This window comes from Saccostrea cucullata, unplaced genomic scaffold (assembly GCF_032062105.1).
Source record: "Saccostrea cucullata isolate Sc308-1 unplaced genomic scaffold, CSIRO_AGI_Scuc_v1 ctg354, whole genome shotgun sequence".
NCBI lineage: Eukaryota > Metazoa > Mollusca > Bivalvia > Ostreida > Ostreidae > Saccostrea > Saccostrea cuccullata.
The window spans coordinates 615,726-630,234 of NW_026940030.1; the positions used below are offsets into that span (position 1 = coordinate 615,726).

Sequence of the window (14,509 nt, forward strand, 5' to 3'; positions counted from 1 at the left end):
GTACTTAATATAAATGTATGGCATATAGTGACAGTCTGAGAAACCCATGACAATAAAGCAGTCAGGTGTAACGAATTGAGACGAAATATACCCTGGAAAAAAGTACGTCTACAGTAATAAAAATGGCATTTTCATACCAAATTTACTTTAATTTACATGCAGAATGTACATAACTATGATAACAGTTCACATGAAAAAAAGGTTGATTTCAATGACAGTTATGTACCTGGCAAATGATCAACAAAACAACTTCTGACTTACTGTTTGGCTTAATAACAAACTTTTATAAGTCCATTTTCATTTTTAATGACAAATTTCCTTAATCTAAGTATATTGCCAATATATCGATATTACAAAATCGTATTGCGATACGATATTCTTTGTCATTGTACTGCAATATATTGAAATATCGATATTATTGCCCAGCCCTGATTGCAAGTGTATAGAGGGCAGAGAAAAGATAATCTTAAACAATGAATTGATAATGAAACAAGCATATCACATCATTCATTTACTTCCTCAGTGTTTGCATAAAAATTGATTGGCTTACATGAATAATTAGGCTACAGTTAAAATGCGAATTATTTCATGCATAGGGATATACATAAAACTGAATACCTCAATTTAAAACAAAATAATAAAAATTACTCTAATATAAAGTAAACAATTTGGTAAATAAAAGAAGTAAAATTTGAGTCCCCTAGATATATTACTTATCACTTTGTGTGTAGACCTTCCCATGTCACTAAATATTGAATGCGGTCCCCGACAACTCTTTTTCCTCCCACATAATACTTTTCGCCTTTCTTCATTTTCTCTACAGTATCGAAACACAAACTCATGTCTGTCTTGACACTGTTAGATTGCTCCAACAACTCATCAACGTAATTCTTCTCCGTCTCCTGCGACACCGTCACGCGCCTCCTCTTGGAAGTCAACATGGCCGACTCATCCACGTATTTTCTCTTCCGCGATTTCTTCGGCTCAACCTGTGGCTCTGGACTCTCTGTTTTACTCCCCTCCACTGAATTTGAATCTGTGGGAATGTTTTGTTCTGTGGTGTAAAACAGATACTTCTGAAGGTCGTGTTTTCTCCTGGCCAAGGCTTTCTCGTGATTTTGTTCACACTCTGTGAGGAAAGGATGGTTATAGCCTTCGAAATCCTCAGGAACGGGAATCAGAGTCGACAGAGACACCCCACTTTTGCGACTTTTTACAGAGTACTTCTTGCCCGAGTAACCTTTGTATTCTTGATTAGCACTATATGGATTTGGTTCTACATTCTAAAAATAAATTTAAAGTAAACCATTAGTTTTCTATAAGTGGGTCAATCTCAGGTCAAAGTAAAAAAAAATATTTATATCAATGGATAGGTCTTGTCCCAATAAATACACTGTGAAGTATGAAAGCCTTAACACCAACTCTTCAAAAGCTATGGACAAGGTCAAAGTTAGGTAAATTCTTAAAAATTGGGTCAAACCCCAAGGTCAAATATCTTGGTAACGTCTTGTCACAAGGAATATACATGTGAAAAAATAAGAGAAAAAGCTCAAACAAATCAAAAGTTATGAACAATGTTAAAGTTTTTGCGGGCAGATAAACAGACTGACAGACAGGGCAAAAACTTAATACCCCCCAATCTTCGATTACAGGGGCATAAAAAAATCTCTGGCAAATAAAAACAAATACTGTCTCACAAAATTTAAAGCCATATTTAAGCGTACTGTATAAGGTCATATTTGTCTTACCTCTGTTACTGCTAGAGATAAATTCCTCCTGGATTTGAGGGCAATGCTGTCATGTAGCATGCTTCCTCTGTAATTCATAGGTATTGGTGATTTGCTGGGGAAGAAAAAGATTGCATTTAAGAGAAACATCAAACATGGTTAAAATACAGTTAAATTCTGACAATCCATTTGCTGACTACTAATACAGCCAAACCTCGTTTTCTCATTCTTTATAGTACTGAGAACTTCAAGATACTTGACGATTTAAGATGATGTTAAAAACACAAAAAAGATGCGTTTGTGAAACACTGAGCCCTACATGGCAGCTTGGGGTCAAGGTAAAGTTTTTTTATTTTAATAAATGTCAAACTTCATGATCAAGGTAAAGGATTAGAAAATTTTGGTATTCAATGAAAGGTCATTCACATGTAATATACCCATGAAATAAAAGCCTTAGCACCAAGCATTTAAAAGTGATGACCAAGTTTAACATTTGATAAATTTTGCCAAGGGAAGTCAAAATTCAAGGTCAAGAAGAGAAATATGTTGATACCCAAAGAAAATTTTTGTCACAAGTAAAAAATGTGAAACCATTAAAAATCAATTTAACAACACATCTCTGGCATTTGAGATATTCATTCAAGATGACCAAGTTCAACCACAATTATGTAAATATTTTCTATCAACAAGAAATGTTTGACTATATTTCAAGTCCTTGGTAAGTTGTCAACAGCGATCTTACCAAATAATGGGTAGAAACTTTTTCACTTTTTTGTTCCCCGTCAAAGTGAGGTTTTGCATGACTTCATCTGTGACCTGACCTTCAAGGGGAAGGATCAAAGTCGGCACAGAGGGTGGAGCTCGCAACTTCAGGGTATACATGGAATTCCTACGACTCTCCTGTCCGCAACCAAATCTGTTAAACAAGTTTTTGATGTAAAAAGAAACTGATGTCTTAAACTCCAAACAACTGGGACTCAACATCATTATCATGTTTTCCATAATGTACAAAGATTGATTAATCAGCAATGAGCATACTTCAAAGGTTGTCTTTATAATTAAGAATCTGACTTCAATTTTACACTCATTTACCTTTTCTTTCCATCCTTGAGAGCTTTCTTCACATAGTCAATTCTTTCATATTCAGGTACTTGACCAAACTATTGAGAACAATGAAATAGAGCTTATCAAAAAGAACTAACTCTTCCTAATGTAAAACTCAACTTGGTCTTGAGGCCATGGAACATAAAACATTTTGTCATAATTTATTTGATTGACAAAATTTTAAACGAAATTCACAAATTGAATATGACTTTTATACATTTGAAGCTTAGGCAATAATAGGTATTTGACATGTCTTGTTCCAAATCTAATTATAGATGAACTCTCTGAAATGTTCATTTGTTCAGTTTTCAGACTTAATCTGATATTTATATCACAATGGAATATTTCGACAAACAACAAATGGACTCAAAGTTCACACCTTTTGGCTGACATACCTGTGAAAGCTGGAGTTTTTCCCAGTTGGCATCGATGAACTCTACTATATCTTCAGGACAAAAGTACCTCTTCTTGTTTTTAATTTGGATAGTTAGATTGAATAAAGCAAGGTGTGTTAAATCAACCCTGTAAACAAAAAAGAATTTTTAAGTTTTATATTTATAAACAAACATGTACAGTAAAATAATTTTTGGCCATTCCGTCTATAAATTTTAGTCCCATGTACTTCTTTAACAAATTCATTAGAAAAAATTCTGTGTAGTTCGGATACTGTCTATTCTCCGAACGGATGGTCCCAACTGCTCATAATTAACGGTAATTATTTCCTCTAATCCGGCCACACCTGAGTTACTTCAAAGCAATTAACACCTTTCGTGGTGGATTTGATAATCTGTGTTTACATTAGCAGTGCCATGAAACGAACTCAGTGAAACGCGGCGGTGACACAGCCCAGTTGAAAAGAAGATTACTAGTATATGATTGAATTACAATTAAAAAAAATAATTTTGTTTTAACTCGATCATTTTACCACATTATAACAAAAAAATAAATATGTACACGATTTACAAATCAATATATAAATCGGGATCGAAAATCGGACGCATTTCAAAATGGCGCCATAACACTGTGAGGGAAGACGTAATTTTTTACATAAAAATTAAAAGTTCAATCTAATAATTAGCACATCGTAAATAATTGTGCATTACTGTTTTTACATTGAATGAGCTCTTTGACAAGCGAAACATGATTCGCTTGATATATAGTAAGCCTATAATATTATGCGTGCCTGTAGATTTTGATTTAGGTTACATTACACCCGATTTTCAAATTTTTGAAAATACAGTAAGTCATAAGAAACTATTTTATAATTTCTAGACTTTAAAATATTGATTGATTTCATCATTTAATTATATTTTATATTATGTATAATAATGAACTTGTAAATAATCAACGAAATTTTCAAAATTAATATTTTCCTGCATTTTTCCTGCACTCCGGATTCTGTCTAAACCGGCCAAATTTTATGGAACCGGCGGTAGCCGGTTTGGACAAATTATACTGTATTTATATGCTTGTTCATACACTGATGCAGCATTTAAAATCAAAGCCAGACTTGAATACATACAGTGTATCACATTAATTGACATTGAACAGCTATGCCATTCCAGCATACGAAATCATTATACCCAATCATTTTTGCATATAAACAATGCTGTATTTCTGTGAATTCAGCCTATCTTACTGTACCAGGTCATCTCCAGTCGTTTGATGTACTCCGGTCCTGTGTTACAGTGGGAACAGACAAACAAGTAGAACCGGTCTCCAATCACCAGAGGGTACTCCAGACACTGGATACAGGCTGTAAATAGAATCACTCTTCTTAAAACTTTTCTCCTGCATAGTTAAAAGGCATAAAATGTACACTGATACAAAGAAACTACACATGATATATACTTTGTAAGGATTATTATAGAAAGTTTTAGGACCAATAGGACAAAATTATTTATAGGAGTATGCAACAGACATACTCATGGTGGGAAATACAAATACTTTTATATACAACACATTTCAACTCTATTTTGCAGAATATCAAGTTAAAATTTACATATGAAATTAACTTTTTTAAACATCACCATTCACTACCTTCATGAAACCACTGCCTGCATCTGCAACACTGTAGCATCTTCTGGTGCCACCTTCATAACATACAACAGAAAGTTAAACTTCATTTGTAAATCTACCAATTCCTACTTTGATTCAAAACTGATAGAAGAAGTCACTTTGTGAATTATATTTACGTGAGAACTTACTCTCCTGGTCCTCCACAATAACAATAGCACTGCTCCAAGTTAACCTTGTGTTGGACATCCCAAGTCAAGGATTCCAGCTACAAAACATTACAGCCAGCAAAGACAATGTACACATTTGTTACACTTTAAAGTTGTTAAACTTATTATTTATTTACAGTGGACCCTCATTTATCCGGACGCTTTGGTTCCCAGTCAATTTGTCCGGATATGTGAAGCATCCGGATATCTGAATCACCAGTTAGACAAGACAGAATAACATTTTAAAATTTCGTTCCAATGAAATATCGTCCGGATACTGAAGCATCCGGATATCTGGCGTCCGGATATCTGAAGGTCCACTGTATATCAAAATATTTTCTTTGGAATCATACAGGAAATTTACATAATTTACATATCTAAGCAGATTCAGAAATAAAACATGAGAAATACTTTGCATATCCTTCAAAGAATATTCAAAATATACATGTATTTTGCCAACTTTTCTACTTTCATAAATCTCTAGAAAAACCCAGACATTCTTATGGCTCAGTAGGGTTCATACTTGCCAACCTCCAGCATGTAAAAATCTGGTCATGACCAGATTTGGAAAGTAAAAAATCGGGTCATAACGCGTAATGACATTCACGACATATTTACCATGATTCAATAATTTTAATTTTATACATATATATACAAAGTATTTGTGTATTATTGAGAGTTCCTTTATTAAAAAAGGCTTTAATTATTTACAATGACAAAATATTCATACATAATTTGATTTATAATAAATTTACATGTTAAAAAAGAGAATTGAAGGTTTCATATTTCAGTACTGACCTGAAGTACATGTAAGTGTAACTTTTTTTTAAAAAAAGCCTTTTCAGTTTCTGCTAAATTTGAAAGTATACCAATTCAGTTTTGAAGTTATTTTTCCTCTCTCTTAATTAATTAACTACTGCAATATGTTTTTAAATGTGAAGTTACATGTAGGCCTACACTGTCTTTGATCACTTTATTTTATCTAGAATTATTTTTTTTTCAACATTCCTTGATTTATTTACATGAATATTGTTTCTCTTTTTCTTGGTTCAATCAGAGACATGTGTTTGGTTCAATTTGTTCCTGCTGGCCCTGATAACGATCTAGTTCTATCGGAAGCCATTTTAATTGACTTCAAACATTGATTTGTCAAAACAACACCCAGTTAATTGTTTACACCTGCACTGATAATTAATCCATTGGCATTGTTTACGTAGATCTAAGCTTGGGTTGTAACTGGAAGTTAAAAGTGCAACTTAATTTACGAACCAAATCCGGAAATCGTGAGATTTTCGGGTTGTTCAGCAAAAATCGGGTGAAAAGCATGACCCGCCGGTTCATAAAAAATAATCGGGTTACGGGATGAAAAATCGGGTGTGACCCGACGAAATCGGGTGAGTTGGCAACTATGGTAGGGTTTTTGAAAATACAATACTAACCTTATAAGGGAAAGACTGTTTCATCTTCTGCAAAGCTCTAGCTGTTGAAATACAAAAAGTGCTACAAGTACTAACAATTATTCTTTGAAAAAGAAATTATCCCACAGAGCTACAATGATATCAGACTTACCATCAGGGCCACTTTTCAATGCTCCACCTTCCTTCAAAAATTCAAAATAATTTACACATTACCTTAGCTTCCAAGAAATAGCATTAAGAAATATAATACCGATCAAACAAGTACGTTGTATTTCCTTTAAATTGGCTGCTTTTCCTTCTATAAAGAAATTCATGAAGTTGTTCTCCAAATGAAAAGTGCAACCCTCTTCCCAATCATCCTTTTAGCCCAAATTGTTAGATTTCATTGTAAATGTATTCTTACATGCCGTTTTTAAAACACTACTTAATCTTTTATTGTAAATCAGTAGAACTGCTTGACATTCTCATTTTCTTGACTGTGTGTGATGTGGTGTGTGGAGTGTTTTCTTCTTTTTTATGACAGGTGAACTAAGAAATACCTTTACAGCGGCAGCAAATATACAAAGTCTACAGCACCATTCCACATCAGGGGCCAGCACTTCATCACTGATGTTAGGGTTGTGACACGCCTGATGATACCCTACAACAGATGTTAGGACTTTTAAAATTGTTCATCTGTAATAGGAATGCCAAAATATAAGCCTTTATATGACATTAGCTACCTTTACTTTTAACAAGAAATGCCTCAAACAATTCTTATATTATCTTTTGAAAATAATTTTCAGGCTCTTTCGCCCTCTGATGTCAGAAGTTCATTATTAGTAAAATATGGGAACTAGTGAGGTTGAATGCCAAATGACAACATGCACCAATCTAATTCAAGCTTTGCTAGATGAATCTCATATCAAGTTTATTGAGTTTTCCGTCAATCTAATTAAAATTAGATGTTCTGAATCCACAACTGCTTCTCATCTGACGTGAACCCGAAAAGGGATGTTGACAGATGTTTTAAAAGCGGTATCTGATTTGGAACATCTGATTTCAGTTAGATTGGTTTTCTGCCTAACAATTGTTAATTGAAGTGGTAATTTAAAACCCTGCATTTCTTGTCTAGCTCTTACCTAAGCCACAATTGTCACACAAGACAATCTCATTGGGCTCCTCCGATTGGTCCGTTTGGCACACACAGCAACTGATTTCATCGTCTTTGGCACCTGTAAAGTCTTGACCAATTTAGTTAATGTTAATCATTATCAAAACCTATCATCTTTTAGCATATGAAGATATATAATTACAATACAGGCATGACAGTAAAAAAAATAAATAAATAAAATTTCACAAACTTAAAATTCCAACCTTTTTGAAGATCTTTAAATAATATCCAATATTCTGATTGGTCCTCAAACCTAACAAAACACCTGGATTTATTTTTCTCTATCTGAAAAAAAAGTCACAAATATCGAAATTGATGTCAATGACACATGTATATGCTTCTAATGCTATTTTCTGTCAGTAAAGACAAAATGTCAAGACATTTTCAGAAAATTTACACTTTATTTATTGGGACAAAAAACTTACTTTCTGTACAGAACCTAAGTAAAAAAGTCCATCATTCCATCTTGCTAACACATCCTGTCCTATAGTAAAACTGTATCTCGGATCCTCCGCTCCAGTACCTGAAGCCTCCCTTTTGAGAACTTTGTTGTCCATTTTCTTTGGCTTGTTCTTGCTCCCAAAAGGACGCCCCTGCTTCCTCCTCTTAGGTACTACATATTGCCTCTGTGCACAACTGGAGTTGCTTTCTTGATCGCCTGTTACAGTTTCTGGAATTTCATTCTGTGTGAATTCTGAACTACATGAATTAACTTCATTGTGAACCCCAGACTGCTCTTTCTTCTTTTGAGTCTCAGAATTTTTTACACAGTTCACTTTACGAGGCTTTTTCACCATTTCACCCCTTTTAGATAATGCTGACTTCGGATGAGAAATACCAAGGTATTTATTTCTACGATGGGGAGAGTCTTTTATAATGTCTTGGAAAGGTATATTTTCCTTGCAAAACTTGATATTGTTGTTTTCAAGAAATTTGGGGTCAGTTCTTTTACACCTGGTAAAATTGGCATTTTCTGAGGAATCAAAACACTCAGGTGCTGTCATATTCTTCTTCAGAAAGCTGGTAAAATTTTCCTCAAAGGTACCAGGGTCCACCAATAATGAGGAGCAGCTTGTTGCTGTGTGAGGGATGTTTGGAACAGGACTGCCATCCTCTTTGTTGAACACTTTGGGAGAGAGTTTGGGCATAACTTGAGGAGGGCTCACGTTGACTATTTCATTGCTGTTACTAAGAGTTGGTGTATCAAATTCACCAGCCGAGTTGTCTTGAAAAGAAGTTCTTGTTTTGGCCATCTGTCTGTTTAAATACTTTGCCTAAAAATAAATATATATTTTGCAGTACATGCTATAATAGGCATAAGGTATTTCTTCCATGTGGAGTTTGGATTTTGAGTATGTAAAGATGAGAGTAGGGAAGAGATTGCTTTATCTCCAATAAAAGTTTGTCCTGAAGCTATGCTTCTTGTTTGATCTGTGCCTGTTAACTCCATGTGATGCAACTCTTGATATCAAGTTACTAAAATTTCTAGTATATTCAACAGGTAAACTTAATACAGGACGATAATAGTTCCAAATTTTGCCACTTTCCAGTTGAAAAGGTACAAGACCCATGACCAAAAAATCTGTGTCCTATTAAGTATACAGTGATCAGATCTTTTGGTATATACAATAACATATGTTTCTCCCCTGCTTACAAAGATTTCCTCCCAACACCAGAGAACAAATTCCAATAAGTGACTCTTGAGATCTAGTAAAAAAGTTCATCAATGTCTGTTGACATTGTTTAAAACATACATTTTTCTTCTTTTTTTATTAAATGAAAGCTGACATGAAAACCCTGTACTAATTTCAATGTTAATTTCTTTTCTCCTAATTTTAATATCAATTAGTTTTAAAGAACATTTTTTTTTGCAAAACACTATGTCATACGTGTGTGCAAAAAATGATATACAATGAGAAAAATCTTTCATAATCTAAATGGTAAAAATAGGACAAATGACTTATTCCTCTTCGTCTAGTATATATTATCATATCTTAAAAAGGGTTTTGTGGCATATGTAATAGTATACCTTTCAATATTTGTGAAACTTGTTTTTGATTTGAAAATAAAAAAAAAATAAACTGTGGTTGAGAAATCAAAATCAAAACATTAACAGATATGTTAAAACCATCAAAAGATGTAGCTAAATAAAAACTTTGTTAATATTCAGAGTTCCCCGACTATTAATATATAGGCAAACAAGCATGGCTGGAAAATCCGAGTTGCGCAAGCGAAAAAAAAAGTAGGTCAACTTTCAATTTCTCTTAGACTATGAGATTAAATACATCGTGAAATCATGATTTTTTTCCAAAGATCTTAAAAGATATATAATGAATTATAAATTGAACATGTCTTATTTGTGTTTTACAGTGTTAATCAATATCAACTGTGACAGAGATGTTTTGTTTTACACCCCCACAGCCCCGGTGGTCACTTAAATTATTGGCGGGTTATTCATCAAACAAGTTTAAAAAAAAGATACCATAACAAATCATTTCTCTTTTGAATAGTACATCTTTATACTTACAAATAAACTATCTCAATTTCAAACACAGTATTTCGTATTTTATATTATGGTTCAAAACGTGTCTCTTCGCTACATCGTAAACATTTCTCCCGCCATCGGTCCAGGGTGCGCATTCATTCAGATCACCCTAATAAGCGCTAAAAGAACATAATAGACTTCTAGACACCATATATTGTACGAAGAGGAAAGGAGGTGATATAAAATCTTAACATAATAAAAAAATTGATAATTATCAATTTCCATAGAGAAAGCTCATAACAAAAGAATTAAATAATTAAATTTTAATATTCAATTATGGTTTATTGAGTAGAATTTAGCGTTCTATTGCAATTTAAAAAAAAATATATGTATAAATATCAACATGCTATATTTTCCTCAAATGAATAATGAGTATTCGATTTTATATGCATAAAAAATCAGATAATTTTCTTTAATTTTTTCAAAAGAGATTCTGTAATCGGATGTCACTTTTACTGGTTTTAAATGCATCTTCATAAAATTGGTTAGGTCGTACAAAGTTTATTCGATAAATCATCTTGACCATGAACTTGATCAACCTCGCACCAGAGACTGTGGGATTCAATGCTTTACCATCGTCATTCGTGGAACATAAAAAAGATTACAAGGTTATAACAAAATAAAAATAAGTACCCTGATATATATATATATATATATATATATATATATATATATATATATATATATATATATATATATATATATATATATATATATATATATATATATATATATCTTTCGTATATTGTAAATCAGGACCGTAGCATCGATTTTGAAAGTGGGGGGGGGGCCAGTAACTGAATTTTTTTTTTACTTACCTGAAAAAGTTGACAAGCTAAAAAAAAAAAAAAAAAAAAAAAAAGGGAAAATTGCCGAAAGTTGAAAATCCTTCATAATTTACTTTACTTTAGTATAAAGTAGGGGGGCCAACCAGCCTTTCAATGAACATTTTAAATAGTAAAATTATTGTTGGCAAAAAGGGGCCTGAAACCCCCCCCCCCCCCCCCCGGTTGCTACGTCCGTGTAAATAAGACAAGACAAGAGAGGGGATACTGTGACACAAAACATTAATATAAAAACTATTAGTAGTAACTCCCACCCCCTAATCCTAGAATTGATGGAAAAACTGATTGTTATTTTTTTCAAATGTAGTTATATAAAAAAAAAATGATTTAACTCCTTACGCTAAACGCAAGTTACACATATGCAACTGCGAAGCGACCAACAAATAAGTTAATGTGACTTTGATTCCAAAAACCCTATCTTAATATGTACATTTTCTATTTTATATATCATTTCATTTTCTTAATTTAATTTGCATGATATATTGTAATATATAAGGATAGGAACTTAATAATTAAGTTGTACAGAACTTGTTCAAAACAACCCGTTTAAACCAGCTTTTCAGTCATAATTTTTATGGTCGTTATAAATAAAATAGTTAACACGGCATATCGTTGGTCGCATTTTGGATGACATATTCCCCATTGATTGATAAGCAATTCTTTTCATACTAAATTTGACTATGTAGTACCCCGTATTTTGTTCAATATCTAGGGCTCAAGGCGGGTATATGATCGGTGGATAGGGCGTGTTTACTTCTCTAAGACATCTGATCACACTTCTAACGTTTCCAGAAGTCCATCTTCAGACACGTGGTACTAGTATATCGTTTTTCGAAAGTGAAGGGAGGGGAGCAGAAAAAAAAGTTTTATAGATTACCTAAAAAGAATCTCTGACAACCAGAAAAGTAAGCTGTTCATAGGGAGATGACGTGTTAGATTCAAATTTTAAAACACTGTCGTATTTGATTGGATCAGTTATACACGTACCACAATGAAAACTCAAAGGTATTGTGAAGGATGTATACGTCTTTTCAACAGTAAACAGTAAAAGGTAAAACGGTTACAACTTCGATTCCAAGCATGTTGCCCCGGACCACAATAAAAGGTACTGTAGATTCCTTATTTTTGATGAGTACTTTTTATCGCGAATGGGCTCTTCAACGTCAAATCGCGAGAATAATAATTCGCGAATGGACGGATGATCAAGAGTCAGCACCATAAAAATAAAGGCGAGTAATTTAATTTCGCGTGTGGTACTTTTCGCGAAATTACGCGATAATTAATTAATTCCACACGTATATTTAGGAATTTACAGTACCTTTTATTGTGGGGACATTCTGTTTTGAATATGATCGGGCCATTTTGGACAGAGTTCTACTTGGACTTAGAAAAATTCCATTTATTTGCAGGCACGTAGCAACAGCCAGGGGGTGCAGCCCCCCTCCCAACTTTTTTCCGCAACGTGATACTTATACTATAGGAAATGTTGATTGAAAGGCTGGTTGCCCCCCCTCCCCCCAACTATTGGTGATGTACGGGAAATGTAGTTGTAGTATAACAATTGGTACTGAGAGTAGTTGGCATTGAAAAAAGTTGGCCTTTAACCCCCCCCCCCTCCCCCCGAAATAGACTTTGGGTAAGTTTTCTTTTTCCCTTTTTTTTTTTTTTGCTTGTCAACTTTTTCAGGTAAGTAAAAAAAAATTCTCTCTGGCTACACCCCCCCCCTTTCAAAAACGATGCTACGTGGCTGATTTGTAGTTTCCGTTCATTTTCTTTGCAGAGGTTGCACATGTTGAAATGAAATTTGGTATACAGATTTATCATAAGAATATCTACGTCGTTCTCCTTTTTTTGACAGGATTATGCCGCGGCCCATGTATTTAGAAAAATTCTAATTATTCGGGGGAGGAGGGTATGTGAAGTCACCTATTCAAATGAGTGATATCACTTACTAGTATTCGAAATGAGTGTTATCACTTTAATTATCACCTTTTCACACTTTGAATAGGTGATATTACATATTCGAATAGGTGATATCACTCATTCGAATAGGTGATATCATTCATTCGAATAAGTGATATCACCAAATCAAAAGCTGAATAGGCGATATCACCCATTCGAATAGGTGGTATCATTTTTTGGCAGTAAATACCAAAACGGCGTCTCCGTCCATGTTATAATCAGTTTTACGCCCATTCTCAGTAATAATGTGCAATTACGGTATATCAGAGACGTAAAATTCAACTTGAGTATACGCTCAATTTTTTTCCTGCAAAGTTTTCTCCAGATAATTCTGAGTTGTATGGTAAAATATCCATAACACCAATGTGTTGATGACAAAATTATGACAAATTGAAATACATTGCATTTTTTCTTTAAAATCACCCCAATATATACGTTACTGTGTATATTGATTTAGGAAATACAATGATTAAGGCATTTTGACTACTTTAGAAAACATTTATATGCAGGAATATAATTTTTATTCGATGCAAGGGCAAATAATCTGTACTTTTTAAGGCATAAGAGTCAATAAACCTCTTTTTTAGAACAACTGAAGAACACTTTTAATAATTACTGAATAATGTAGTATGTTACGTTACTTATTACTTCTAATTGCCTTCATGAAAAACATGACCTGTATCAAATTGAAATAAGTGGACGATGGAAAAATCAATAAATTTAAAAACAATCATAATTATAACATTTTTAAAGAATAATATACGGTCTCAGAATTGTGTACGTCTAAAGTAACGTAAGTATTATCTAATAAGGTAATTTGGTAACTATCAACCGTAATTAGATTACACTGTTTGAATACTTCATATGGATAAGTTTACATACTATTTTGAAAATCCAGACTATAACTGAATCAGAATATGAAAACAAATGATAAAATATTACGTTATTGTCGTAACGTAAAATCGTTACATACGTTACTAGCTATGACAAAAGTTTTAATATGATTTGTTGGGTTAAAGTTTAAAATCTTGCAATTTTTGTGTTTATTTCTTAAGGTATAGAACTATCAAATTGTGTTTGTACCATTATCAACAAATTTGGTCATCTATTGAAATAAACTAGGGGAAATTTATAAACAAAGAAGTACTGAATAGATCAAAGATTTTGTAGTGATTAAAAAGAGTATTAGGTATATAGAAAATAAAGTTTACGAGATTAACTATAATTTGAAATGGTAGACTTACTGTCAACATAACTCCTGCCATTATAAAAACCTTAATTTTTTTAGTTAAAGAAAAGAAATGAAAAATTAAGGCTCAGTTAATACCAACGTTACCGAATGTTATGTAGGTATCCGAAAATTTCGAAGCTCTTTAAGATTTACTGATATGCATGTACTACATTGATATTTATTGCATATCTGTATTTACAACCATGATTTTCTTACTTTAAACATCAAGTAATGAGGTACATCATGTGGAAAACACGTGATACAAGAATATGCGTAATATTCTTTCAGTAACGTAAGTA

At 33.1% G+C, this 14,509-nt stretch overlaps 1 protein-coding gene across 2 annotated transcripts; it reads right to left on the reverse strand.

Moving 5' to 3' along the window:
* Nucleotides 1-498: 498 nt before the first annotated feature.
* On the reverse strand, nt 499-10,269 carry LOC134254625 (metal-response element-binding transcription factor 2-like). Of its 2 annotated transcripts, none has more exons than XM_062737163.1 (15): nt 10,155-10,269; nt 8,053-8,901; nt 7,831-7,912; nt 7,596-7,688; nt 7,014-7,114; nt 6,626-6,656; nt 6,496-6,536; nt 5,039-5,115; nt 4,872-4,924; nt 4,476-4,587; nt 3,227-3,353; nt 2,820-2,887; nt 2,470-2,643; nt 1,749-1,842; nt 499-1,283 (listed from the first exon to the last, which is right to left on the reverse strand). In XM_062737163.1, exons 2-15 carry the CDS (start codon nt 8,878-8,880, stop codon nt 717-719), a joined length of 2,448 nt encoding a protein of 815 aa, XP_062593147.1. In that variant the 5' UTR covers nt 8,881-8,901; nt 10,155-10,269; the 3' UTR covers nt 499-716. The 2 variants fall into 2 exon arrangements, with proteins under 2 accessions (XP_062593147.1, XP_062593146.1); XM_062737162.1 differs by having other exon boundaries at nt 10,151-10,269.
* Nucleotides 10,270-14,509: the final 4,240 nt, after the last annotated feature.

What these genes read in the sequence shown, in the direction of transcription:
- LOC134254625 (XM_062737163.1), bottom strand. Translation starts at nt 8,880, where the DNA reads ATGGCCAAAACAAGAACTTCTTTTCAAGACAACTCGGCTGGTGAATTT. An exon ending in AACAGTCTTTCCCTTATAAG is followed by an intron (nt 5,116 to 6,495) that starts GTTAGTATTGTA and finishes AATGTTTTGTAG; the next exon opens with CTGGAATCCTTGACTTGGGA. An exon ending in AAACGACTGGAGATGACCTG is followed by an intron (nt 3,354 to 4,475) that starts GTACAGTAAGAT and finishes TTTTGTTTACAG; the next exon opens with GGTTGATTTAACACACCTTG.